Here is a 25,653-nt window from a genome sequence, read left to right as displayed (position 1 = left end):
ACATCTAGGGTTGACCATGTTCCGAGGAAGAGTCAGGATGATGCTTTAATTCTGTGTGCTGTTATTTCAGTTAAGAGTAAAGGCAAGCCCTAAGACAGGGTTAAATCTGGACTACATCCAAAGTGCTTTCTCCTGTTCAGAGCAAGGTAGTGCATTAGCGTGCTGCTTCAAGGATAATACTCCTGGAGACAAACATGGGCTGCTGTAATTAAATACTAAATACAAAGAAAGATAATCCATGCATTTATATTTTCCCAATCTCATTGATTACAAATCCTTGTTTTTTTTTAAATAGCAGTATTTCCTCTCCTATAGGTGGAACCTAAGACATTGCCTCCAGTCCTTGTCAATATAAAATACTCCTTTTCCAGATTTCTGCTCTTGGAGCTGAGGACTGCAGGCACCACTTCACTTGGCTGGCTTTTGGGGGTTCAAAGACCTGCATGCAAATCCCGTTGAGGCAAAAGAAGACTATGCACAAAACAATAAAACAGCCTATAATTTTCCAGCTAATTTTAGCAACAGGATTTCTTATGTTATGCTTTTTGGTGTATATTACATTAAAAATAACAGTGAGAAAACCAGAAAGGATGATCTCAGTAGGGCTGTGCCAGAGTGGTGGGAACAAGCAGAGGTGGAGTATGTTAAGGATCACCTGCTCTTCCCTGAGCAAGATACCAGTGGAATCAGAACAGAACTGTGGCCAGCATACATGCTAGATGAAGATACTGCTGAGGTTTAAGTGTCTTTGGAGATGGAAAATGAAAGAATTAAAATATCATCCCTTCTTTAGGCTCTGTGGGGGATCACTGCATTCACTCTGTGAGCTCTGGGGTTAGGGGTCAAAGTCACAGACTGCTAACTCTGGGTGCACAACACAGCTGCTGTCACAGCACACAGACATTCCTGGAGGTGTAAAATGGCTCTGCAGCCACTCAACCAAGTTGTTACCTGAGCTAACAGGCTGCTAGATGGATTTCATGCTTCCCTGTGCTCAGTGACTCCTGTAGTCAAAGTGTTGGGGCAGCACTTACCTTGAAAGAAAGTAAAGAAAGTAACGGGGGAATGATTTATTCACTACTTCTGGTGGTGAAAAAAAAAACAACAAACCACTACATCAAGCAAAATGATCAGGCAACAGACAGAAGAAGTGGTTCTTCCTTACTCAGCACCATGTAAAATGGAACTTCCTGCTGTGGGATGTTGTAGAGGCCAAAATAAAGAATGGGTTAAAAGCACATCTCTGAAATAAAAGTTCACTGATGGTTGTCAAACACAAAGATGTGAACAGAGCCTCTGGCTCATGAAACTAAGCTGTTTGTTGGCAAAATCCGTGAGGCTGTACTCTGAAAAGCATCACTGCATGCCTGTCCTGCTGTTGTATTCTTCCTGAAGTGCCCACAACTCAGAGACAGTGAACTGGAATAGGTGAGCCTTCAGTGTAGCTGAGAAGAGCCATTTGTTCCTCTCTGTGGGCAGATTCACAGTTGTTGTAGGTTGGAATGTGCTGTACCTGGCAGTTGAGAAGCAGGAAAATTACAGTAGGTATCCAGTACAATGAAATTAATACATTAAGGAGGATTGTTCCTCACCTTGTGCAGAACCAGGGGCACATCTAAAGTCAGTGTGGCTGACAGTGTGGGAAAGGGAATGGAAAAAAGAGATGTAATTGGGTCTTCTTCTTGGTCCTGTACCATGTTCTGGAAGTGTTCAAGCCAGACTGGACAGGGCTCTGGGTAACCTGGTCTACTGCAAGGTGTCCCTGCCCATGGCAGGGGGTTGGAATGACATGAGCTTAAAGGTCTCTTCCAACTGTTCTATGATCCTCCCTGTCCCCTAACACCTTTCACTGCACATTTTAACTTTGGGTGAAAATGTTTCCTTTAAAATAAAGCCTGTTTTCTCCTCTAAAGCCAAGATCAAACATGTGCAGGGAGTACAGTAGCTGCACTGTCTGCTATGCAGTGGAGTGATGGTTGTACTGGGAATGTTAATAAACAGTGCCCAGAGCAGAACTTCTGCATAAAAAAAGTGTGTATGTTACATCTTTCCCCTTCTCCCCTGTCTCATGCAGTATTTACACAGCTGTGCTTTGTAAAAAGTGTAGGGGGGGTTTATTATTATTTTTTGGTAATTTATTTACCTAAGATAGCCCAGCATCTGTTTTGTGGTGAGCTTCTTTCACAAAGTTTCACAGTTGCCTTGACTTGATGCAAAAGGAGGTCATGGTCCTTACTCAGTGATCTTAAAACCATTTGTTTCAACCACCTAGCCATTCTATTTGGCTAATTTGGGTTCTGCTCTGTTTTTGGTTTGTCCTCTGCTTGGAAATGTGCATCCTTGGGGAACTGATCTGGCTAGGTGAGTATTTTAGTTATCTGTTTTATAAAATGCAGAAGTGCACAGGAATTTGCAATAATATGCATCATTTACTGGCTCTCAATATGTACTGTATATTGGCTCTGAAGATTACTAATATTTTCCAGCTGCCTCAAAAAAAAAAAAAAAGAAGAGTTCAATGGAGTCTTTGCAGTGGGTCCTTTCCCATGACTGCCTACACAGGTGATGAAGACTTTCCTGTGTCCTGAAGAATTAATAAGCCTGAACATTTCTATACCAGCAGCATACCACAGGAGATAAAATATTGCTTCTGCTTCCCAAACACATTAGAAAAAGCAAGTCTGCTGATCTCAACTGCTAAGACAGCACATGAAAGGAATGTAGTCCATTTCCTAACCAAGATCTAATCTATAGAAGAGTTTATAGATCCAAGTCAACATCCTGAATTGGTCCCAGAAGCAAACAAGAAAACCAGTTCAACTTTTGGAAGACAGGTACTATACTTTCAGTGTGTTTAATGCCATTTTGCAACTAAGCAGCCCCAAGCTCCACTATCAGATGATCTTCAAGGATATCTGGGTCAGAGGAGACCTGTCTGGAGCTCACAAAGATTCATGTTTGACAGACACTAAATCAGCAAGAAATGCACAGCCATAGTCAACCAGAGGAGCTTCTGTCCTTCGGAGCTCACTCTGGAAAGATGCAGAAAGAGTCTGTTTTTGTCCCAATACCAAGGAAAGCTATAGTTTTCACTTGGTGTCAAAAGTGAAGCCCAAACCACAACACTGTCTTTGCTTTGTGTGTCCATGTTGGAGACTGCTGCGGACAGAGGCTGAGGACTCCCCCATCCCTGGAAGTGTTCAAGGCCAGGTTAGACGAGACTGGGAGCAACCTGCTCTAGTGGAATATATCCCTGCCCATAACAGGAGGTTGGAACTGGATGTTTAAGATCCCTTAGAATCCAAACCACTCTGGGATTCTATGATTCTACTTCCAGCAGAATGGGTAGTAGAACACAGCTCTGCCAGTAAAATGTCTGAAGAACTTTTAAGTCCATGGATGAGCAATACAGCACTCCCATTCCAGGAATCCTGTTGTCATCAGGAAGCATTGTTCCAGCCTTTGTCAGAAAATAGTTTCCATGCATTAAATGTTTCCTATCAATCTGAAAAATGATGCAGGTGATGCTAATTGTGTGTGAAGACAGAAATAGCTCAGGTGATCTTACACTGTGACACAGGAGATCTGCTTTTAACTCAGTCAGAGAAAACTGTGTATGGGTGATGCTAGGACCAGGCCAGTCAAAAACAACTTTAATTTGATAACTGAAGTAAAATTCTTTCTGCATTTTTAACTCAGAACTCCTACAGCTCCATAGTCATTTTTAAATGATGCATTTCCTGACATCTGGAACTGGATGTGAGAAGCAAAGCCACAACACTGACTGACCGACCGACTTCTCCGGGACCATACTGAAGGGATGTTTTCCTCAGGGGATTACAGCAAAGCTGAGGCATGTGCTCTAACACTTGCATGGGATTACTAATTTTATTAAAAATGGAAAGTACAGTTTAGACTGAATTTGAGGGCCAAGCTTGTTGTGTTGTCCAGCATCTGGAAAAAAAAAAAGCCTTGGAGGGATGTGAAAACATCTAGAACTTTTCAATCTGAACTTTTTCAATCAATAGTTCTTTACCCCACCTCTAACTTCCTTCCATGACTTTGAAGCAGCAATGCCAGCAGCATGGCATGTTGTCACAGGTCTCATGCTACTACATGAATTGCCAAAGAAAAGCTGAGCTATTGATCCAGTGGTAATTTGCTGTCAAAGTGATTCTGTCTGTTATGGCAAATGAGCAGTGTTAATCATTTGTCTTGACGAATGCCATGGCAAAAGACTGACAATGCTTAAAGCACCACTATGGACCTGCTGCATTTTTCCTGGCTCCATTAAGCTATTGGTCTTTGCTGGCCTTGACCAATTAGAGTTTAAGTTATCCATTGAGGTGCAGTTCTGGAAAAGTTCTGTTTAAAATAAACAACAACTTATATTGGTGAGTAACTCATCAGCTATGCAGCAGCCTGATTCTGATTGCCTGGCAGAGAAACACACACATTTTGTGCAGTATCTGATAAAAGATCTATAATGTGCTAACACAAACCTATCATGTAGCACCTGTGACTAACAGATTGTGATATCAAAGTCTTGATGCCTAAGTGCTCCTGTAAATGCATTAAACTTTTAGCGGCAGGAACTGTAGACTGCCAGTGACAAGGAGCTGATATGGTATTTCAGTAAAAGTTGATAAGTGTTATTGCTCTTAGAAGAAAAGAAAAATCTTATGTTCTTGAAAACCACTGGGCAGCTTGTGTTTTGATGGGATACTGTAATCCAGAGAGCAGGGATACGGGAACACATGGACTCTATGAAAAAAGACATTTCAGAAAAGCTCTGTATTCTACAGATGCTGGAGTTCCTTGAAGTATGTTCCCATCACACGTTTCACTTCAAGCATCTACCTATTCACTTGGAGCCAGATTTTTAGGCAGTTGCATGCACATGAGCCCATGTTTAACTCCATGTACCAGTAACGGAAGCATGAAGTTCCTCCTGAACAGGGGGAAGAACTTCTGTATTGTGCAGTGACTGAGCACTGGAACAGATTGCCTAGAGAGGGTGAAGAATCTCCCTCACTGGAGATATTCAAGACTGGACACAATCCTTTACCATGTGCTCTGGGATGACCCTGCTTGAGCAGGGAGGTTGGACCAGATGACCCCACTGTGGTCCATTTCAACCCAACCCATTCTGTGTGAAACGTTCCCACTGTCTTAAGACATTAAGTTCAATGGAGGAAAAAAAATAGCCCTGGTGCCTGCTGGTAGATGTGCTGAGGTGTGTAATGAAGCTGCTGCACAAGGCAGGTAAGATTGGAATGGCTCTGGGAGTGTGCTGCCTTAGTTTACACACTGACAATTGGAGGGCAAGACAATGTCACATCTGGGAAATACTAAGTATCATTGGCAGGGATCCTGAGTGTAGACCTCCTCGGGTCTAAGGAAAAGTGATGTTTCCTAGGTTTTGTCTTTCTTCAATAGGTCCATGAGTATTCAAATAGTTTAGTTCAAGGAAATTAATAGAGATCATGAAATGCCTGTGTCTAGTAACAATCCAGTGAAAACTGCCCACTATAGCAAGTCACTGCAAAGTAGTGCCAGAGAATTATTTGATACTGAATACTGCAGGTCTGAAGCTGAATGTTTTCCCAGTAAAAAGGGATTATTTTTCTATTCCTTATTTTGTATAATACATGGTTCTCATGTTTTTCATCATATTTTCTGCAGTCAGTCCCTTGAATCATTGGCAGTAATGTAGCACAATCATTGGAAACTTCTCTGGGCTCTGAGTTAGTGCATGGCATCAAGTCCTTTGATGAGCCCATAGACCTTTTGCCTGAGGACAGATCAGACACACTCTTCATCAGTGATGCTGGGACACACTACACATATTTTATCTTCTAGGCAGTGCCAGGCAACAACTGTGTTTAGGGCATAAAGAACGCATAAAGAACACAATCTAGGATCTCCCTTATACCACTTTCTCTCGAATTTCCAAGATATAATTCCAAACAGACTTCGAAAACAAACTCTTGTGGTCATCTGAGCTATGCCTGAATGAGTCTTTCTAATGCATATAGCATAAATAAAAAGTTTCTTAGTAAATATGAAGAAGTTTTCTTGCGTGCTGAGAAGAAAGCCCCTGCCAGATTTAAGAAAAGCATTATTGAAACAAGAGTTTGGACTGGTTGCCTGCATGTGGTTGTTCCACAGCAGTGGGGAGAGGCACGGCACCATTAAGTTAGGGGTCACTGCCACTGCAAGAGAAATACTCCAAAATAAGATCTCAGCTCCTTGGTTGCATAGAAATTCCTCAGAACCTGTTTTCAGACAGACCCATAGATGCTGGCATGAGAACAAGCAGCAGTAGCCCAAGTGGTTTAACGAGCAATCATGATGCTGACTTTAATAGCATCGTTACTACTGAAGACGTGTCCAGCAGTCTAACGGGAAGCTCTCAAGCTTACTGCAGGTTCATATAAAATTATCAATGTCATAAGCCTCTGAAACTGTGATTTTCTCTTTCAGACATTCATTGCAAGTGGTATTACTGATTCCTTAATGTTTTTGCACTGAAAGTCTCATTTGGTTCCTGAGGTTTTCAAGGTGAAGACACACAAAAGCCCAGCAGAGCACGATGGGAGAACAGCCAGGATGGAGTTGAGGCAAGGGGAGGTGGATGACCAGGACATGAACAGCCCCATCAGTCTTTCAGTGGAAGAAGGACTACAGAGCTTCAGCCATTTTGCAAATCAAGCTGGTCAAGACCACAACCAAAGCAGAGCTTATTGTCCCTTCAGGTATCTCAAGAGGTGCAAGGAATACAAACTTGTACCTTTCCTCAAGATTACTGTCCTCTAGGGACTAAACTACCTTGTGGAAACACAAGTAGAAGATTTAAGAATACAATTAGAAGATCTAAGTAAAGAAACAAGTAGAAGATCTAAGTAAAGAAACCAACAGGATACTCTGAATTTGCATCTTAAACTTTTTTCCATGCCATGCTGTAGAAACACAATGGGAGCAGAATTGGCAAACACCATCCATATGCTTCACAAAATGACTGACGGAGCACAATGTGAACATTACTTCTGGACTGGATCAAGAGAATGCATTAAAAAAAATGCATAAGTGGAATACAGATATACATTAACTCAATCTTCTCTTAATATGGAATTAAAAATTGTATACCTGTAATTACGGCTTACCTCCATTCCAAGCAGAGCTGCCACAGAACTGAACACAGGCCAGCTTTGTGCAGGAGTTCAAAGCCAGTGTGATGTTGCCTTATTTTCTTGCTAACATCATCTTTATCCTCTCTTGCCCTTCTTCTCAGTTAATAAGAGTTATGTACTGAAAGTGCTGAGATAAAGTAATGGTAAGGAGGATACTACAAAAGGTATTTGAAAAGCAGAAGTAATTTACTACATGTCTGCTTTGTTTTACTTCCTAAGCCTTCCTATTGTGAAAGGAAATTCATCTTTTCTGGCAGACTCCAGCCTTTTTAGGCCGGAGAGCTCCCCAGGAGCTTTCGAATGCAGGTAAATGGATGTGAGACTCAAGGAGTACAGTACAAGCAACATGGAATTAATGTTGAATTTTGCTTTGGCTGTCACATCTGACGTATAAGGAGAGTGCTGCATCCTTGGTTGCAAGAAGTATCTGGATGTAAAAACACAAGGCTGAGTCTTTGCTCATTGTTATAAGACTGAAATGCCACAAATGGAAAGGTAGTGCTGCTAGTGGGTGAAGCACACAGAATCTACAACCAGGTGGGTGAGGCATGTGGGATCTACACCCAGCAAAGTTTTCACATGAGACAGATGTCCGGGTGCTCGAAGCAGAGCATGTGAAAGCTCAGACGAAGGGCTGTGGATGGACAATAGGTGCAGCCTGTATCCTGCACACAGCAGGGACCCAAGAGTAGGCACAGGGGAAGCATCCACTGCCTAATCTAAATAGCACACAGAGTGGTTTTGTCCTCTTCTGTTCTCCTGCCAGTTTGCACATATGTTCTGAGTATACAGCCTGCCCTCCAAAGACCACTTACAGGGGCAATCACAGGGAAGCAAAGCAGGGAGAAAGTATCCAAAAAGGGAATTTGTTCAAGAGAAAAAAATGGAGACAGATGTAGAGCGACTAGTCACGGCTGGCGGTAAATAACCCTCTGCCTGGAGTGCTCTAAGAGGAGTTTACATATTCCATTTCATATTTCCTTTCTAGGAAGTCAAATCTTTGTTTTCCTGGCATTTGTTCTTTTTCCCTTCTGTATGGTCTGTAACTGTTTTCTCATTTTTCCTTTCTCTTCTATGTTTTGCTGTCTTTCAAGTGCATTTCTCCTATTTCCCCCTAATTTTCCTGCACTGTCCCAGGCAACATCCTTTACTACCACCCTCTCGCAGTCTCTGTGCCATGAGCACGCGGATGCTTCACACCTGCTCCTGTGTCTGAATCTCCCCTCTTTCTCATGTGCACACCTCAAAATTAAGCAAATGCAACACACAGACACAGAATATTCATCCTCTCGCTCCCATAAACCTGTCAAGGCATATAGGCCAAGAAGCTATCTCTGCATAAATCTAAATCTCCTGTGAGGAAGCAATCTACTCAGAGGCAATAAAGCCAAAGGATATATTATTATCTTTGGTGTGGATCCTACTGGGCTGGGAGGTTGGCTGCTGGCTCCTCTCTGAACTTTCCTTCCCAGCCAGAGCAGCCATCCCACAGACAAGTCTAAGCTTCCTTTTCTTGATCTGATTTCCTCCTCCTGTTGTTTGGCCAGTAACCCAAAGAACAGGGTTTAATTATGGAGTTTGGAAACCTGGCTTACACTACTCTGCCAGCACAGGTTAAAACTTCAGCCTGTCTTCTGAACCCGCTTCATTCTGCACTGCTGATACCTGTGTTATACCATGCAGCATAAAATGAATTGCATGGAAGAAATGCCAAGTCAAACAAAAAGATGGGCTTAGTCTTCAAACTTCTACTGTGAATTTCACTGAGAAAAAACCCAAACCACTGAAGCTCAGAGATTATTCCATGTTAAAACTGTGCCACCATTTTGATTGTAGATTAAATAAATGGCAAGGCCTTTTTCTGTAAATAAAGACATCAGAAAGGATAGATCTGAAACAGGTCCAGACTCCAAAGCTCCCTCTCAGAGAGGAATGTCGCGGCGAGCCACTGGGTAATAGGGAATGTTAACATCACTTGTACAGCTTTTAGAGGACCAATTTATTTTCTAGGCAGATGCCCCACTGAAGACTCATAAAACATTTTACACTTCTGGAGATGAAATACCTGTGTGAAACACAAAGGGTCACACGTTAGTATCAGACGCAGGTGTGATGTCTGTGCACAGACCACAGCAGGATGTGTCCCTTGGGGGAGACCTCATGCCAGTGACACACCACCGCTGCCCTGGCATGGAAGGACACTTCAGTACTGTTTTGTCCTTCACCACCGATGAGCTGTGGCTCTTCAGGTAATCTCTCTGTCAGCCGTGCTCTTGCAGTGACCCTGTTTTACAGAGAAGCTGAGGCAATGAATTCAGAGGACAGGCTGCTGGAAAGCCATGGCAGAAGCACTGGGGGGGGGCTGTGTGGATATAGCACAAGGGTGGCTTGGAAGTGCATCCCACATGGGCAGGATAAAGCTCTTTTTCTTCATAGCTGTGACAGTGATAGATGGCTTGGTGAATCTGAGCTATATCGAGTTGGTACCTGGCTAGAGTCCCTGATGCTGCAAGGTGATTGTCTGCCATTTTACAGGCAGGACTAAGCAGAATCTGGGATTTTTCTATAATAGTGAGGAAGGTCATCAGGAAGGAAGAACCTTCTCTCCTCTGACTTGTTCTTGCCTTTCTGAGCACCTCAGGAAGTTTGACATGGGTAGCTGCGCTTCTTCACAGTGGGCACCCAATGGAGCCAAGGTGGTGGAGGTGCTTCGGAGGTGTAAGGTTTTAGGCACTTCTCTTGCTTAGCTCAGCAGCTCAGTGCCACCATCTAGCCAGGACTTGGATGAGCCAGAGGTAATGACCACATGTGGGGAAAACCACCAGAGGTGACAGCAAAATTAATAGCCAACCTCTGGCTGTTGCACAAATGGAGAACATTTGTCATTAACAAAGAGTACCCCAAACTTTGGAGGGAGCTGTTCCCCCGTCTGACAATGATGTAGAAGCAGTGACCCACTCAGCTTTTAGCCATCTGTGCCTGCACAGGAGGTTGTGATCTCTCCCTTTCACTGTGCACTGAGCTTTGGTGTGTGTTTTTGCCGCTCCATGAGCAGACCGGTTTAGTACAAGGTGAAGCTCTGCCTTACATCATCTGGAGCCTGGAGCTGATGGAGGAAACAGCCTCTGGTGCCTACAGAGCAGGACACCTCACTGCAAACACCAGAGCCCTGGGGACGGCAGTGGCAAGGCAGTCACGGGGAGCCTGGCACTTGTCTGCCTGCAGGTCCACCCTCTCCTCCTGCCAAAGTGCCACATCTGCAGTCAATAAGGGCCCACAAGCTGGCTCCTCCTCATTAGAGCAGAGAGGGCAGCTGGCAGGGGATCCTCCAAGGGCTCCCAGGCACAGGAATCAGTCCCCTCCCAGTCTGGAATAGCCCAAATTTGGTGACTTTCTGGGCATGCTGTAAAGGACAGCTGTTTGACAGGGTCTCCAGAGAAAGCTGTGGGTATGTTTCCTACATGATGAAGGATATAGGTGGCTGGCCAAGTGCCCACAGAACTGATTTTGATGCTGTTCAGGTCGAATTTACTTTTCTGTGCTGTATAGTTCATTATACACAGTGCCCTGAACAAGCATGTGTTGTTTCCAAACAAACCAAACCCAAACTATTTTAAATCCAAACAAACAAGAAAGACAAAAAATACCTATTGCGAAAGATCTTTTGCATTTATAGAGGACCTTCTCAAACCCTGGGAGGCTGGAGATGAAGGCACTGCTTGCCTTCCTCTAACAAATAGGACTTCTGATATTTTCATTGGCAATAAATATTTGATTATTTAGCTGTAAGCAACACTGAGGCATTAACTTCACCTATGCATGTAGCACTGACCCAGAAAAAATATTTCCAATAGTATTAAACACCCAGATGATCTCAGGATAAGTGATCAATGGACAGTTAAGTATGTAACATAACAACCCAAAAAAATGATCAACAAGAAAGATCACACACAAAAATTAACTGAGAAGAGAGACCGAAGAGCTGCTTCCTCAACCTTCTGAAGTGTAGCACCCAGTGATATCTATTTTGATATGAAGCCTCCAATCACACTTCACAGTATTACAGATTAATAAAACAACTCCTTCTGTAAGTCTCTTAAAAGTCATTACTAAGTGAGCTCAAGTGTTGTATAATGCTTGAAAAGTCCTTCTACCTTATATAAGTTTTGGGATATTTATTTAAGCAGCATAATTGATGGGGCACAGCCCAGACAGGTACTGCTTTTTGCTAGAAAAAGCTACCCCACAACGGAATCTGGACATTTTGACAGAAAAAAGACCGCCTATCTTTTGCTGCATTATTTAAATACTTCAGATATTTGGCCAAAACACAGAAGTGACACACTACAGAAACATTCACAGCTGCAGGAGCAATAAAACCACTACCATATTTTCATTAGACTGACTGTTTCCCAGAAGTTACAAGATGTCTAGAACTGATCACCTGTCTACACAGAATTCTGATAACAAAACAGAGCAAGTGAAGATGAAGATCTCGGGCTCTGGAGAGCCGTGGCTTACCTGGCTCCACTTCATGCCATCCACTTGACTGGCTGCCGCTGCCTGGAGACCGCCCTTGGCTAGTATAGAACGGCTCCTCACCAGGACTGTCCATCTCATCCTCCACAGACTTGAGACGTTTTGTAGAGCTGAGAAAGCAAAAACACAGAATAAAGGCTATATCTGTATGGAAAAGGAACCGTGGTACTTCTGTTGGAGCATACCTTGCTAGCCCTGCTTGAGATTAACTTGGTTATGGAAGCTATAGAGGATTTAAGGCCCTGGGAAGGGGAAGGTGTGAATCCTGCAGAGACATCCTGCCCACCCAACCTCTCAGCATCCACTTTTTTTTTCTGATTTGCTTCCTATCCAATGACTAAACTCCACTGAGATACAAAACAACCTTTCAGTGTCCAGACTGAACCCCTAAACATGTGCTAGTTTAACTAGAAGATAGTTTGACATTTAAGCTTTTACAGCTCCAAAAGTAGGATATTTTCAAAGTACACAGAGGTCAATGAAAAGGCAATAATTTAATTTGCATTGTGTGTTTTTTGTAACTGGAATGAATACGGTGGTGACACACGAGACTTATTTTAACTGCCAGATTTTTTCACAGCTTATTCTGAAAGCAAACTGTTTATCAGTCCAAACTTCTATTTTCATTCTTTTGAATTAATCCACATTTCACATAAGAAGAAACACAGACAAGTGAATGATGGAAGAATCCATTTTTGGTTCAAACGTTCATGTTATCCTACAAGAATAAGCATTTGACTCTGCAGCTGAGTGCCAGCAAGCACAGAAAGCCTCCAATAGGTATCTCTGGCCAGTGTCAGCATTAAAGGATCCCCTGTGCTATATCACACCTCCCTTGCCAAAGGCTCAGGACACAGAAGAGCCCTTTCAGTGGTCTCTGGTGGCCACTGGCTCCGGCAGTTCCGCAGGGAGAGGATCCTGGAGCCAAAGACACTCAGCTTGGCTCTGTTTTCCATAATGAGTTGTACAGACTGCATGGGGACATTACTGAGAATTTCTCTTCTAAGTACTTTTCCAAGGCTGGATCAGTTCACTTTTTTTCCCTAAATCTGTATTCTATTAAGACTTAAGGCATTCAAGAACAGGCTCCTCTGTGTAGGGGGAACATATTTAACAGACATAAAATCTTCCACTGCAATTCCTATTGGTTTAGAACTTGCAGCCTCCCCACCTGAAGCTCTGCACAGGTAGGAGCTGGCGGGTTTGCAAAATCAGTTGGTGAGAAACAGGAAGAATAAGTCTTACGGTATGTGTGGAATGCAGGTTTGGCCATTCCTTAATTTAGAGAATTGTTATGTGTCAATAGGGGAAATTGTGTGCATACAATATAATTACTGCCTGATAATTCTGCTGAGTCTGTGTATTTAAAGAATTTTTTTTTTCTGACTGGGAACAGCCTAATGAGAGGAAAACAAACATATTACCAAGTTATTAACTACCCATGCTGTTTATAATTAGCTCCTTATCAGTGGTAGCTATTTGCAGAAGAATAGAGGAGCAACAACTGAGCTCTTAAGTAACATTAATAACCTCACTTTTGCTTCTGGAATCACCAGTAAATTCTACCTGAGAATGGTGCTAATGATGAGTGCTGTAGGCTACACAGTTTACAGGCAAAAAAGGAACAGCACCAAGTTTTTAATTGATGTGTAATGGGAATTGTAGTCACCAAGCTTCATAACATGCACACTAAGTGTAAGAAGTAGAATGTTCTTCCAATCACTGTAAACTGTAAGAAGTTATTGCTAAGAGCCTCTCGTTAAAGATTATTATTTTTTAAATAAAAACAACAGCTATATTCAAACTACTGAGATTTTTTACATGTGTACTTGCTTACTGCAAAGCTGGTTGCACTGCAGGCTGAGATAAAAATGTAAAAGAACATTGGGCTGGAGTTAGACTTTCTTGTCATGTCTTTGAAATAAGTAAGCTATTTTGGCTGTGGGGAAAAAAAATCAATCTGGTTCCTTAATAATGTTCAAGACTACTCGAGTGACTGGGCTTGTTTATAAATCTAATCTCATGGATGATTAAAGGGAAAGGTAAAAAATAAAAAACATCCTTGTTTGATAGTTGACATCTAACCCAAAATCAAAATCAGCCTGGGTAGTCATCTGCATTAACAATTCAGTTTTCCAAAGGCTGAGTCACAAATTTCTAAATGCTTTATGAAAACTAGAACACTTTATAGGCCAAGGTCCTAAAACGATGTTAGTCTCACAGGTAACACTTTTTGCAATAAAGAATACATGTAAGTCTATCTTAAGACTTTCCTCACATCTCAATATTCTCCAAATTCTCTTCTGCCACAACTGAAACGCAACAGTTCCAGTGAAACTTCTCCCGATACACATAGATACAAGCCAGAAGTTACACAAGCCAATGCAGCAGTTTTTCTTTGAGATTTCTACATGTAAATAGAACTTTACAGCAATGCAGGTGAACATTCGACTCTGTGAATCTGAAACAGCTCCACATCGTGAGGCCCCCAAACAGCTTGTCAAAGAATTTAATGGTTACTTTCCCAGATGAGTAATGATGCTGGCCTGGGTTTCCAAGGAACCTGGTAGTAGGCAGAGATTAAATTACCTGGTAGAGGATGTGCTAGGTAAAGACCTCCTCATTGCTCCTGGGCTCATGCTGTAGTATGAAGAACTTTCCAAATCTGAGAGGGAGAAATTAGGGCCTGTTCCTGCAGCTATCGGTGCTGGGGAAACAAAAGAGATTGCAGTCAGTAAGTCACGTGAATATGGTATAAATTGCACTTCAAAATCACTTTCTTCTTCCTCATGAGAGTGTTTAGTTTCATGGTAAGAACAGGTGGGACATGGAAATTAGGAAATGCTAATGGTAACTGCCGTTGCAATCAAGAAGACGGAAATTTTATCAAGAATACAATGTTCCATGACATACACTCTTCTTTGCATACCTCCAAAGCTACTTCTTTTTAATAAAAAAATTAAACAATTATGGCACTACTTTCTTTAAGCACTGCTTTTCTGTTAATATCAATCTAACATTTAATGAAACTTGTTGCTTTTAGGACAACATTGAATCTGTTGGCACGGTTACAGACAGGCTGCATCATCCCTGTCGTGGGCTTGGCAGGATCTATAAGCAGCATAGGCAGGGAAATACACACCTCAAGACCTTTGGGGTATACATGATGTACATCCACAAGCACAGAAGTTTCAAAATCATTTTAGAAACCCGAGTTCTTTTGTGCCTGAGAGCATCTGATTTTTCCTCTGGTCTCTTCTCCAGTTAAATCAGAACTAGAGACATATGACTCCCCAGAAGTTTTATCCAGCAGAGAGCTTCCAGTGTTCAACTCTCATCACCTTATCCTTCACTGAAGTTTTATTGTAAGGGATATGAATACCTGCAATTTCTCTGTCCTAGAGCTTTGGCTTTACATTAAACACAATGAATTCCTGCACACCCTGAAGTTTTCGGGCACAAGCCATGTGCAGTATTCTTGTGTGAACAGACAAGGAACAGAGCAGTTTAATGTTAAAGTCAACAGGGAATGGATTTCATGCAGAAATGCCACTATACAGCAAATGGTACCATGTCCACTGTTGCCGTTCCAGTGCGATTTACAGGACAATACATCTTTGGGAACTGACAATTACGGATCATGATTTTCTCTAATATTTCAGAGCCATCTGAAAAAGGATGTCCTGCACAATAAAATGAACAAGCTTGGCCTGGGCTGTATTGTCTGGGAGCCCTGATTCACAGCCACAAAGGCAAAGCAGTCTCACTGCCACACAAGGATGCTGAGCCAAGTTGAATCTTTGGTCTGAGAATCTGGCCCATTTTCAAACATGAAAAAATCTTTCAGTCTGATGGGGCAGGAGTGAGGAAATGAAGACAGGATAGCTCCTATCACCCAGCTAACATGTCTGGGCTGGGAGTGCTGCCATTGACTGTAGCAGGGCCAGTTTTTCACCCCAAGTCTTAAGGAGCTCACAATGTCAAATTTGACAGAGGAATAATGTAGCTTTGCAGCTGCCTCATCATCCCCACAAGACAATTAGTTGTTGTTTGGCAAGGATCTTTTAAGAACGTCATTGAGACAGAAAGGGAACAGCTTGGATAGCCACGGACTTTTAAAAGCATAGGGACGGAAAATACACAACACCATTAAAACTCGAGAAAATCTGGAATGATCATCAAAAGGAATTAAGTTGGGAAGTAATTTATGACGAGAACACTCAAATCCTTTGATATCTTCTCTTAACTATCATATGCTTCCTCCACACTGGGTATATGAGAGGGTGTGTTAACACAAAGAAAAATTAAGCACAGTAAAATTAACTCATTTTATCAATTTGTGCTTTCTGCAACAGTTTCCTGACAGCAGCTACAAGAGACTGTAAAACTGATGAATTTGCATGACAAAAGAAACCGGTGTAAGTAATTTGTGTAAAAGGTAACAGGGACATGGACTGCTATAATTCAGACACCCTGCAGATAGCAGGCTGCTGCAGTGTGTGCAGTTATGGGTTAGAAAAATGACCACACTGCAGTCAGTCTGACTTGAATGGAAATCAATCATAAAGGTACTCTCTGCAGCATCTACTCCACAGTTTTCAGCAACTTCTTTGCCAAACAGATCTGTGCTCTGCAAACCCTTTCCTGAGCAATTCCTCTGCACCCTCTAACTCCCAAAGCCAAACTTAGAGGTTAAGAATACTGTTTTCCAAACAGGAATATAAAAAGCCAAGTACTAAATTAAAGCACCGTTTCTTTCTGGGCATTGCTAGATTTATGAAACAGTTTTATTCCAAACACATATGAAAGAAAAACTGGTATGTGGGTAATGCTTTTCTTCTTTCTCTCCACCTGTGTTTATTGTCCTCTCTCCAAATCCTGGGTATTTCTTGAGTTGGCCCTATAGGAAAATGGAATGTGTGTCCAGAGCAGGGGTGGGGTAGGAACATTGTATTGTTAATGCTGTGTAAACTCAGTGCAAAGTAGAAAGGGTTGACCACACAGGGGTAGCAAACATGGAGGATGCTTTGTTGGTCACTGGCCAAAACACCCTGCCACACTCAAGAGCCAGTTTGCAACCAGAGGATTAAAAAACAAAACCCACCTCTAATATACACCAGCAGATGTTAAAGTACCTGACATGGCTGTGGAGGCCAAGACCTGAACCCCTTGGCAGTCCTTGCACAGGAGCCACCACCCTGCCACCACCAGCTCAAGGTCTCTGGCCACAGAAGTGCCATGGCAAAGGTTGCACAGGATTGAGCTGTTCCAAAATCCCTTCTCCTGCCTTACTGTCAGGGACAGACTCGGTGCAAAGGTTATTTGTACCTTTGTTCACAGTTCTCCTATATACTATCGTAAATCACCCATGTGCTGATGTGCAGAGCTACCCTGACATGTAGAGCCTACCCTGAGATCGTCAGGAAGGGGTTAATGATTTTCATCTGCATGGCAGAAGGTCGGGTCGAGTCTTTGACTCCTCTTCCCAGATGGAATTTGGTTGCAGCTCCCTGCCTGGCACCTGCCTGCATTACTCATCCCTGTGTTTTGCAGCGCAATGTGCCACAAGAGTGGGCATGGAGCAGCCAGCCCACCCAGGAGGCACCCAAGCCTGCTCCAAATGGCTTTTCACACTGCCTTTGGGGACTGCCCACCTCTCACAGGTCAGAAAGCTGATGAGAAGGGGCCACTTGCATTTATATGCAGGATTTCTAGGAAGAAATTCTTCCCTATGAGGGTGGTGAGGCCCTGGCACTGGTGGTGCAGAGAAGTTGTGACTGTCCCATCCCTGGAAGTGTCCGAGGCCAGGTTGGACAGGGTTTGGAGCAACTTGGGATAGTGGAAGGTGTCCCTGCCCATGGTAGGGGGTTGGAGCTAGATGAGCTGTAAGGTCCTTTCCAACTCAAACCATTCTAAGATTCTATGATTCCCAGCAAAGGCAGCAGCTCTGGAGCGTAAGCAAAGGGATCAAAGTGGTGCAAATTGTGTCAAAACTCTGTTGAAATTAAACCTTCTTATTGTAGCATCTGACAGTCCACCACACAACCTCCCTATCCCTGTCCCTGTGTCCCAGGAACATGCTCTGGCCCCACACGAAGCAGCAGCATGATCGGGAGCTGCGCTCCACCACAACAGGCTTTTCCATGCTGCAGCCTGCACAAACTCCAGGCAGCAACACTAAAAACACACCATTTCCCCCTGTAAGAAATGCAAAGTGACCTTCTGACAGATCAGGAACATCTCCCAAACAGGAAAGGTTGTCAGAAACTGCAGTTGTGAGTCAAAACAAAATTCTCCACCTCCATACTGGCATCAAGTTGCCACCTGACCCAGAGCTCTGAGCTGCAGGTGAGTGAGGGGAAAGGATCCCTCTTCCCCCAGCACGCAACCCACAGCTCCCATTTCAGCTGCTGGCATCACAAAAAATTCCCTGTGCAGATGGGACACGCTCGAAGGGGCAGGAGCAGGTAGTTTGTACAAAAGGAGGGGGAGGAGGAGGAGGAAGGTGGGTACCTCTGCCTGCACACTGTGCTACTCCCGGGATGCAGGACAGCATCTCCCTGCTGCCAGCCTGCTCCCTCCACTGCCAGTGTGTCAGCTCAGTTCCTCACCCCAAATGTCAAGAAAAATAAGAGAGAAATTAAGAAAAAGCCCTCTGACTTAACCTAATTTGAATATTTATTTTGAAAAATTTATTGAATTACAGAACAGGAAACCCACTAAATAAAACCAGCCAAGTTGGCATTTGTCTCCCTTGGAATACGGCACTTTCTTTTAGCCACCTTAATATTTAGTTTCTCCTTTTTTTTCCATTTTTATGTATTTATTTTTACAGAGGGGCTGGGATGTGACTAGGATCATTACATGTGTAACACTGCAGTGAAATGATAATGTGTTTAAGGTTAAATGGGAGAAACATGACATTTGACTAATAAACTTTTTCCTGTGTTGTGACTCCATAAACAAAGGGAAACACACTGTGCTGCTGCTGAGAGGAAAGGGGAGCTGGGTTTCTTTTTTTTTTCCCAAGGGCCTTTGTTTCCTCCACACTGTATCATTAGATTCAAAGAGGTCTTGCCGAATACAACAGATATGAAATGTGTGATGTTCATTTTAAAATTACAAGTACAGCCTGCTATTGACCGTCTAATTATGCTGAGTTCCATTTATAAACATAGCTAACCACTAAGTTTATAGAGACTTTTTGTGCTGCTTTAATAGGATATTGATCGAGAGCAAGGTTTGAGTGGACTGCCATTGAATTGTGTAATGGCATACAAAAGGCAAGGTCACGGCAACTGTTCACTCTATGCCTGCAGTCTATTTTTTATTATAATCTTTTTTTCTCCCTCTCATACCCAAGCCCACACAGTGAGTTTTGGATGGCAGTGCTTTGCTAAGGAATATAGAGTATCTTTTTAAATGTTAATTTTCATGCTGCTGACTTTAACTGCCTTCACTAGCGTAATGCTTAGTATAGCAGAAAACATACAGGCTGCTGTTCAGAGAGCTGGTTTATCACACCCAGCTCTCCCACATGTGCTCTGTGAGGAGGAGGAGGAGAACCTCTCCTCCTCTCCTGGGCTACAGGGAAGGCATCCACCTGCCTGGCCCAGACCCACAATAAGAGCCAGGCACCTCACATCTTGCCCCAGGCACCCAGGACATGCTGGGGTTCACAGGACTTTCCCTGCAGTTTGCTTCAGCTGCTGCTGGATGAGCAGCATGAGAAAGATGTGCTACCTCTGTCACACCCACACTCTGTGCCTGGAGCACGGGCAATCACTCTCATTCCCAGCTCTTGCCCTCACCGCAAGGACAGCTTCAGCCCCTTTCTCCACCCTGACAGCTGTCATGAACCAAGCCTGGCATTGCTGTGGCAAGATCCTGAGCTTTCCACAATGTCTTGGCCACAGAAGCACCTCTTAACCTGTGGAATTAGTGTAAGTGTTTCAGGGATAATTAGCTGGACCATCTCTGTGTTTACACAGGAGCAGTAAGCAATTGCAGGTACATTTGTGTGCTTGTGGTGCCACTGGCCCATTAGAAGGATTAAAAGTCACCCCACTTGCTCCTCACTGCACACAGCCAACACGTTAAACCTCAACGCGTGGCATTTTCAGTCCAGGGTGCAGTCAGAATTCCCTTGTTTATCAGCACGAAGAATGATGTCATTTTGACAAATAACACACCACCAAACAAATATGTTTGATTTGGCTCTAGCGAATGTTCATAAATCCTAAATCTTTCTTCACATCCTGGGCAGTGCAGTTTATCTGGCTGCTTGAAGGACCTCCAAGGGAGGAGATCTTCCCAGCAGCTCTCTCTGTACAAGAGCACGTGGTGCGGACTGAAAGCCAAGAGGGGAATGTGTTCCCCATGTCTTTCTCCCTGCTCTAGCCTGCCACGACCTCCCAGCTCCTGCCAAGAGAAGGGGACTGTACACTTGGCACCACAGCCACCCCTCTGCCAGCACTTTCTGCAGAGGGTCTTTTCCAGTGCCCTGAAGATAGCTGCCCACAGCCAGTGGAATATTTTCCTAACAAGGGGAGAAAAGGAGAAGGTTTCACTTGGCCAACAGCTGGCTGTCAGTTCCCAGACCCGTACATCTCCAACGCTTCTGCCTCTGAGCCTTTTGTTGCCAGCACAGACCTCTCCAGTGAGGGAAGAATGAAGTCTCTGTTATCTAGAGGGGTGTCCTCAGTATCTCGGGTGACAGACAACACTTAGAGCCGCGCTCACACCCTCTGCCTGCTAATAATGCAGGAGAGCTGACAGCATGATCTGCAACACCCACATCAGATGGGCTGGAGAGGAGTCTTTGTTTTTCAGATGCACATCTATTTTCTCTGTTTTACTGGGTTCTGCAAGGCTCAGCAGCTGGGCAGCATTTTGAAAGAAAATCTGCATCTATAGGACTGAAGAAAGCAAGTTTCTGTTACCAACACAGTCTAGACTTGTTCAATAGCGTACAGAAAGTGTGATGATCAGCACTGATAGGTAAGACAGATAACAGTAACAGCTGACCTTTCGCTTGATTAATTCATTCCCCAAATTTGCATGACGGAGACAACTGCCTCTTACTTGAGACTCCTTGTAATGTGGACCTCTGCAAACTTTACTAAATAAACCCAGCACGTAATTGCTACGAACAATATTTTGTAAGATTAATTTTACATAACAGTAGCCACAGGCCAGTTAAAACTGGGTGGAAATTATTTTATTATTTTATTAATAATATTTTAAGCATTATATTTTCAAAAGAAAGCTGGAAAAAAAAATGACAGTGGGTATATATGAAGATGACCTCTTTGGAAAGAAGATTGGTCTCAAATCAGGACACAGGAAGACGTAGACAACCCAACAAGGGTTATATTAACTTTAAAAGACCTTGTCTGCCAATTTAGGCAAATATGCAGCAATCACTTTGTTGCTCTGTTATGTTAAATAATTCTTTGAATATGAGCATGTGAATTCATTCTGAGTTTGCTGGGAATTTGCTGCTAGACTTGACACTAAACATATCCTACTGGGTAGCCAGGGCATGTCAGGCTGTGGGCTTCTCAGACCTCATAAAGTAAACAAGGTTACGGCTGGTCAGTACATGTCTGGGGCATCTCCAAGGAAAATCCAGGGTGCTATCAAAAGCAGTGTAGCTAAATCAGTTGCTGGCACTCTTCCCTCTGAGTCAGTTTTGAAGTGATATCCCAATATGCTTTGGGGACACTATTTTTGGTAGAGGTGCTGGCTTGTAGACAGGATATAAAACTGAGGTCTTGACCTCCCAGGATTATTAAAGAGCCCATGAAAAACAGTGCAAACCCCTGTGTCTGGAACAGATAAAAGCTGAATATCTTTATTTTCCCCCACTAACACCTTTTTTCTTATTTATGATAAAGTTTGTATTCTTTCTGCATGCAGGTGCCCCATCCTTGAAAGTGGTGCACTTCAACTGCAAACAGAGGGAACATTTCAGACACAGATCATAATTTGCAGAACATGCTGAGTGCTAGGATTTTGATACCCAGTGTTTTAGTTTAGTTACAATAAAGTATCAGGGAAAATTAATAAGCATGAAACATGATGCTCACGAGGTCAATGCCAAGCTCTGGGGGAGGCTGGGACTGGTGCTGGGGCTGGCTGGGAAGGCTCCAGCCCTGAGTGGGGCACTTTCCTAGCTAGAAAAAGTGCACACATGGAGCACGACTGACAGAGTCCAGAGGCAGCTCTGCTGTTCAGGGCTCCTACAGCGCAGATAAGATTGTGGTGAAGTGGGATGCCTTGCAGAGGGGGAGGGTGAATCCTTTGGGCTTCAAAAGCCTTGTGCTGTCACACCGAAATAAAGTGACATAACACGGAGATGTTCAAAGCCTGGTGATAACTTGGGTCTGTCCACCCTGGCTGCAGGTACCAGCAAGTCTGTGTACTCAGTACAGTGAGTTAGATGCCAAAGCCCCTCGTTAAGCACTTCGGTAAGTGAACTGATTTGCAAATGTGCTGAGCACTCAGCAGCTCCTCTTGACTTCTAAGTCCTCTTAACTTTGTCCTTCTCTCAAAATTCCCACCAGTTGTCAGGGAAGAAAACTTAGGAGAAATGTCTTCTTCGAGCTTTTTCTCTCGCTGCCACTCTCCAGAGCATATAACTCTGGCATTCATGTATCTCCCACTTGCCATGCTTTCCTTGTAGCATCCTATTTTTAATATAAAGCCAATGTGTTAGCCAGTGTAAGCCTTTCCAAAAGAGGAAATAAAACAGGAAAATCCTTATACAAACTCTGTGTTCTGATTCAAAACCACAGATTCTCTGCTAGGTTTGTGCCAGTCAGATTCCAGCCCCAGAAGGACTTCAACTACGTGCTCAGAGCCAGTACACAAACAAATATTTCTATCATCAAGGAGAACCATTTTGATCACTCTTGATGCTAAAGAGATTGGTTGCACACCCTAAGATTTTAAAGGGGCCCACAGCTGAGTGGTCCACCTGGAGCACTGATGATTGCTGAACGTCAAGTTATCCCACTCTAGTTGGACAAAAGATCATAGAATGATCTGAGTTGGAAGAGACCTTAAAGATCATACAGTTCCAACCCCCTGCCATGAGCAGGGACACCTTCCACTAGACCGGGTTGCTCCAACCAGGCCTTGAACACTTCCAGGGATGGGGCAGCCACAGCTTCTCTAGGCAACCCGTGCCAGAGCCTCGCCACCCTCACAGGGAAGAATTTCTCAGATCTCCAAAGGACCAGTACCTATAGCCCTGGCTTAGCAGTAATGCCTCTGCAAGACGCTGTCCATACTCTCTCCTTGGACTATCTGGATTATGTCATAGCAAAATACAATCGATGTACCTTTGATCAATGGAACAGGGTGGTGACAGGTACTCTCAATTCACTGTTGTTAGTGAGTATTGACAAGCCTGTAATGATCATGCTGCTGTGTGTCATTCATGCTGGGGGCATTAGCATTCTTTAAAGGTCAAAAAACAAATCCTTCTAGAAGGCAGAGTTCCATACAGTTAATGGAAAACGTGGGCCTGGCGAAGTCAAGATGTGTGAGATTATCAGGGCCGAAGTTGGTACAATTGTTGGTATTATTAATGACTTCAGCAATTTGCAGGTGTACAAACCACAGAATCACAGAACATCCTGAGTTGGAAGGGACCCACATGAATCATCAAATTCCAACTCCTGAACTTGCACTGGACAACCCCAAAAATCACACACAAAGACATGTACGCATGACGTGGATGAACACAGTGTGGAAAAAACAGCATAAGAAAATTTCCAGGCTTATGTGCAGAGATCAGATCATTTCTAGAGGTCTGGTCAGAGTCCTTGGATCCTCCAAAGGAGCCATGGGAAGCTGATTTCTGTAGGTATTTATCTGCACTCTGATATGGAGTCTGTCCATTTTCAGCTGAGTACCAGATGAATTTGTACAGGCAAGTTTGCAGAATCAATTTTTTTTTAACTTAGTTTAAAATTCTGCTATTTTGTTTTCGCCCATTAAAAGATGTGGCACATAAATGCTGTCCACTAGCAAGAACAGGGGAGAAGTGAGTCTCAATTTTCAAGATGCTGTTTCTGAATTGGGAAAGGGGCACGATAAGAATAAAAGAAAAAACACTGGCATTGCAGAAACCACATAAACTGGCCACAAAATGATACTTACTTTGTGAGACTCTTACTAGCTCAGTCACACTGAAAACACCTGATGTGACAAAACTGTCCTGGAAGCCCAAATGTCCTACAAAACAAACAGAGTGAGAGAACTGCGATTAGCTTTAAGCATTTAATGACAGTATTCTCAAATACTTTACTTTCATTTAGACTTAAGATGTGACATCTAATTTCCCACTTAGCAGTAATTATTGTTTATGTAGGTGGGTAACTAGTCATACAGCTATGTAGGCTGCTTTGTGGTTTCTATCTAGAGGTTAGGAAAGCTAACATGACACATCAGCAGGGAGATTTTTACATGTTAAAGCATCTCAACAGGAAATCTGAAACAAAAGAGGACTATTTTAATAAACGGTTACCTTGGATGACCCCTAATGACTTCACAATTGAAATGAAAATACTGTACCTAGGAAACAGACAGGACAGCTAAGTTCCATAATCGTTTTAAACATTATTCTCTAAAGAAACATCTGATCAGGATTATCTACCCATTCATTCAAACAAAACAAGATTTAAAGATGTACTCTTCATTTTTCTAAGGTTACACTAGGGAAATCTTAAAATAGCAGATGGTTAAAAAAATTTAAATGAAGGCCTTTTGCACCAAAAAAATATTCTACCATTTCAAATTAGGCTTTGAAAAGAAAAATAAACCTCTATGTAAGAAAACTGTTAACTTTGAGCTGTGGACTGTCTGTAGGAATCAGGGCGGACACATCCACACTCATCTCCCTTGTGCAAGGAATGCCTCTACACTTGGTATCAAAATGTTATTGCACTTTACATAACAGTATTTTCCTTCTTCTCTGCAAACATGCCTACCACCAAATGTTCATTTAATTTTCACGGGTATGATCAGTGACAAAAGGAGCAGTGCTGGGGCTGCAGCCCAGAGTGAGCGCGAGGGGTGGGGTACAGCGTCTCACGCAGGACAGAGCTGGACTTCAATTAGAGGGAGGTCTGCAGTTGGTCGGCCAGGCTGACCTCCTGCTTTTGAAATCAGGGTCAAAGGAGAAATCGCAGGATAAAGAGATTATTAAAAGAACTGTAAAGTCCTACTTGCCCACAGGATAAGTGCCATACCTTTTTAGGTTGCCCTACTTAGAGTCACTGATTCCAGCGCACGCACACATATATTATTGAATGTTTTGCAGGGACACCATCTGCTCCGTCGTTAATTGTTTGTCAGGCTCAGTACGATTTCCCTACATTCCATATATTCTACTGTACCCCATGCTCATCCCAGGAATACCTGTTCACCTTTGTCTAAGGACCAGAGCAATAGGACTAATGCAAGCTGCATATTTGATTCCCTGGTTTTCTTTTGGGGTTGTTTAAAAAAACCAACATATACAACATGTACCATTGACATTTCTACCTGGAGAATAGGATGCAAAAGAAATACATCCTGTGTGCAGGACTACAGAGTAGTCAGGGCATATTGTCAGGGAACATGTCAAGGAAAGGTTTGGGAGAGATCTGGAGGGAGGAAAGCCATTCATCTCCAGCCAAGATCTCATGGAATTCTGCTCCTACACAGAAGAAGTTCCCTGTTTCTGTGAGGAGCCCACGGTGCCAGATGAACGCAGTCGCTAAGCTAACAGACTCCAGACAAGTTTCTACATCAGGCATCTTTTTATACTTCAGCAATAATGATGAGTTTTCAAACTGTGTATATGTATATCTTTGGGCATCCTTGTGTATGTGTGTATACATATGTATTATGTACACAAACATATAAA

The 25,653-nt window shown here is 43.1% G+C and overlaps 1 protein-coding gene across 9 annotated transcripts in view; it reads right to left on the bottom strand.

Moving 5' to 3' along the window:
• The window catches only part of NFIA (nuclear factor I A), a 406,215-nt gene that overhangs the window by 61,316 nt on the left and 319,246 nt on the right, over positions 1-25,653 (bottom strand). For all 9 annotated transcript variants that reach the window (XM_039380564.1, XM_027748733.2, XM_027748734.2 and 6 more), the window contains 3 exons: positions 23,904-23,978; positions 14,322-14,439; positions 11,715-11,842 (listed from right to left, as the gene is read on the bottom strand). In XM_039380564.1, the coding sequence (XP_039236498.1) occupies positions 11,715-11,842; positions 14,322-14,439; positions 23,904-23,978 (321 nt within the window). The remainder of the gene's footprint in view (positions 1-11,714; positions 11,843-14,321; positions 14,440-23,903; positions 23,979-25,653) is intronic.

The sequence above is a fragment of the Pipra filicauda genome, unplaced genomic scaffold (assembly GCF_003945595.2).
Source record: "Pipra filicauda isolate LSUMZ 115617 unplaced genomic scaffold, ASM394559v2 scaffold19_size4547281_pilon, whole genome shotgun sequence".
Lineage (NCBI taxonomy): Eukaryota > Metazoa > Chordata > Aves > Passeriformes > Pipridae > Pipra > Pipra filicauda.
This window is presented reverse-complemented; position numbering and strand designations above follow the sequence as displayed.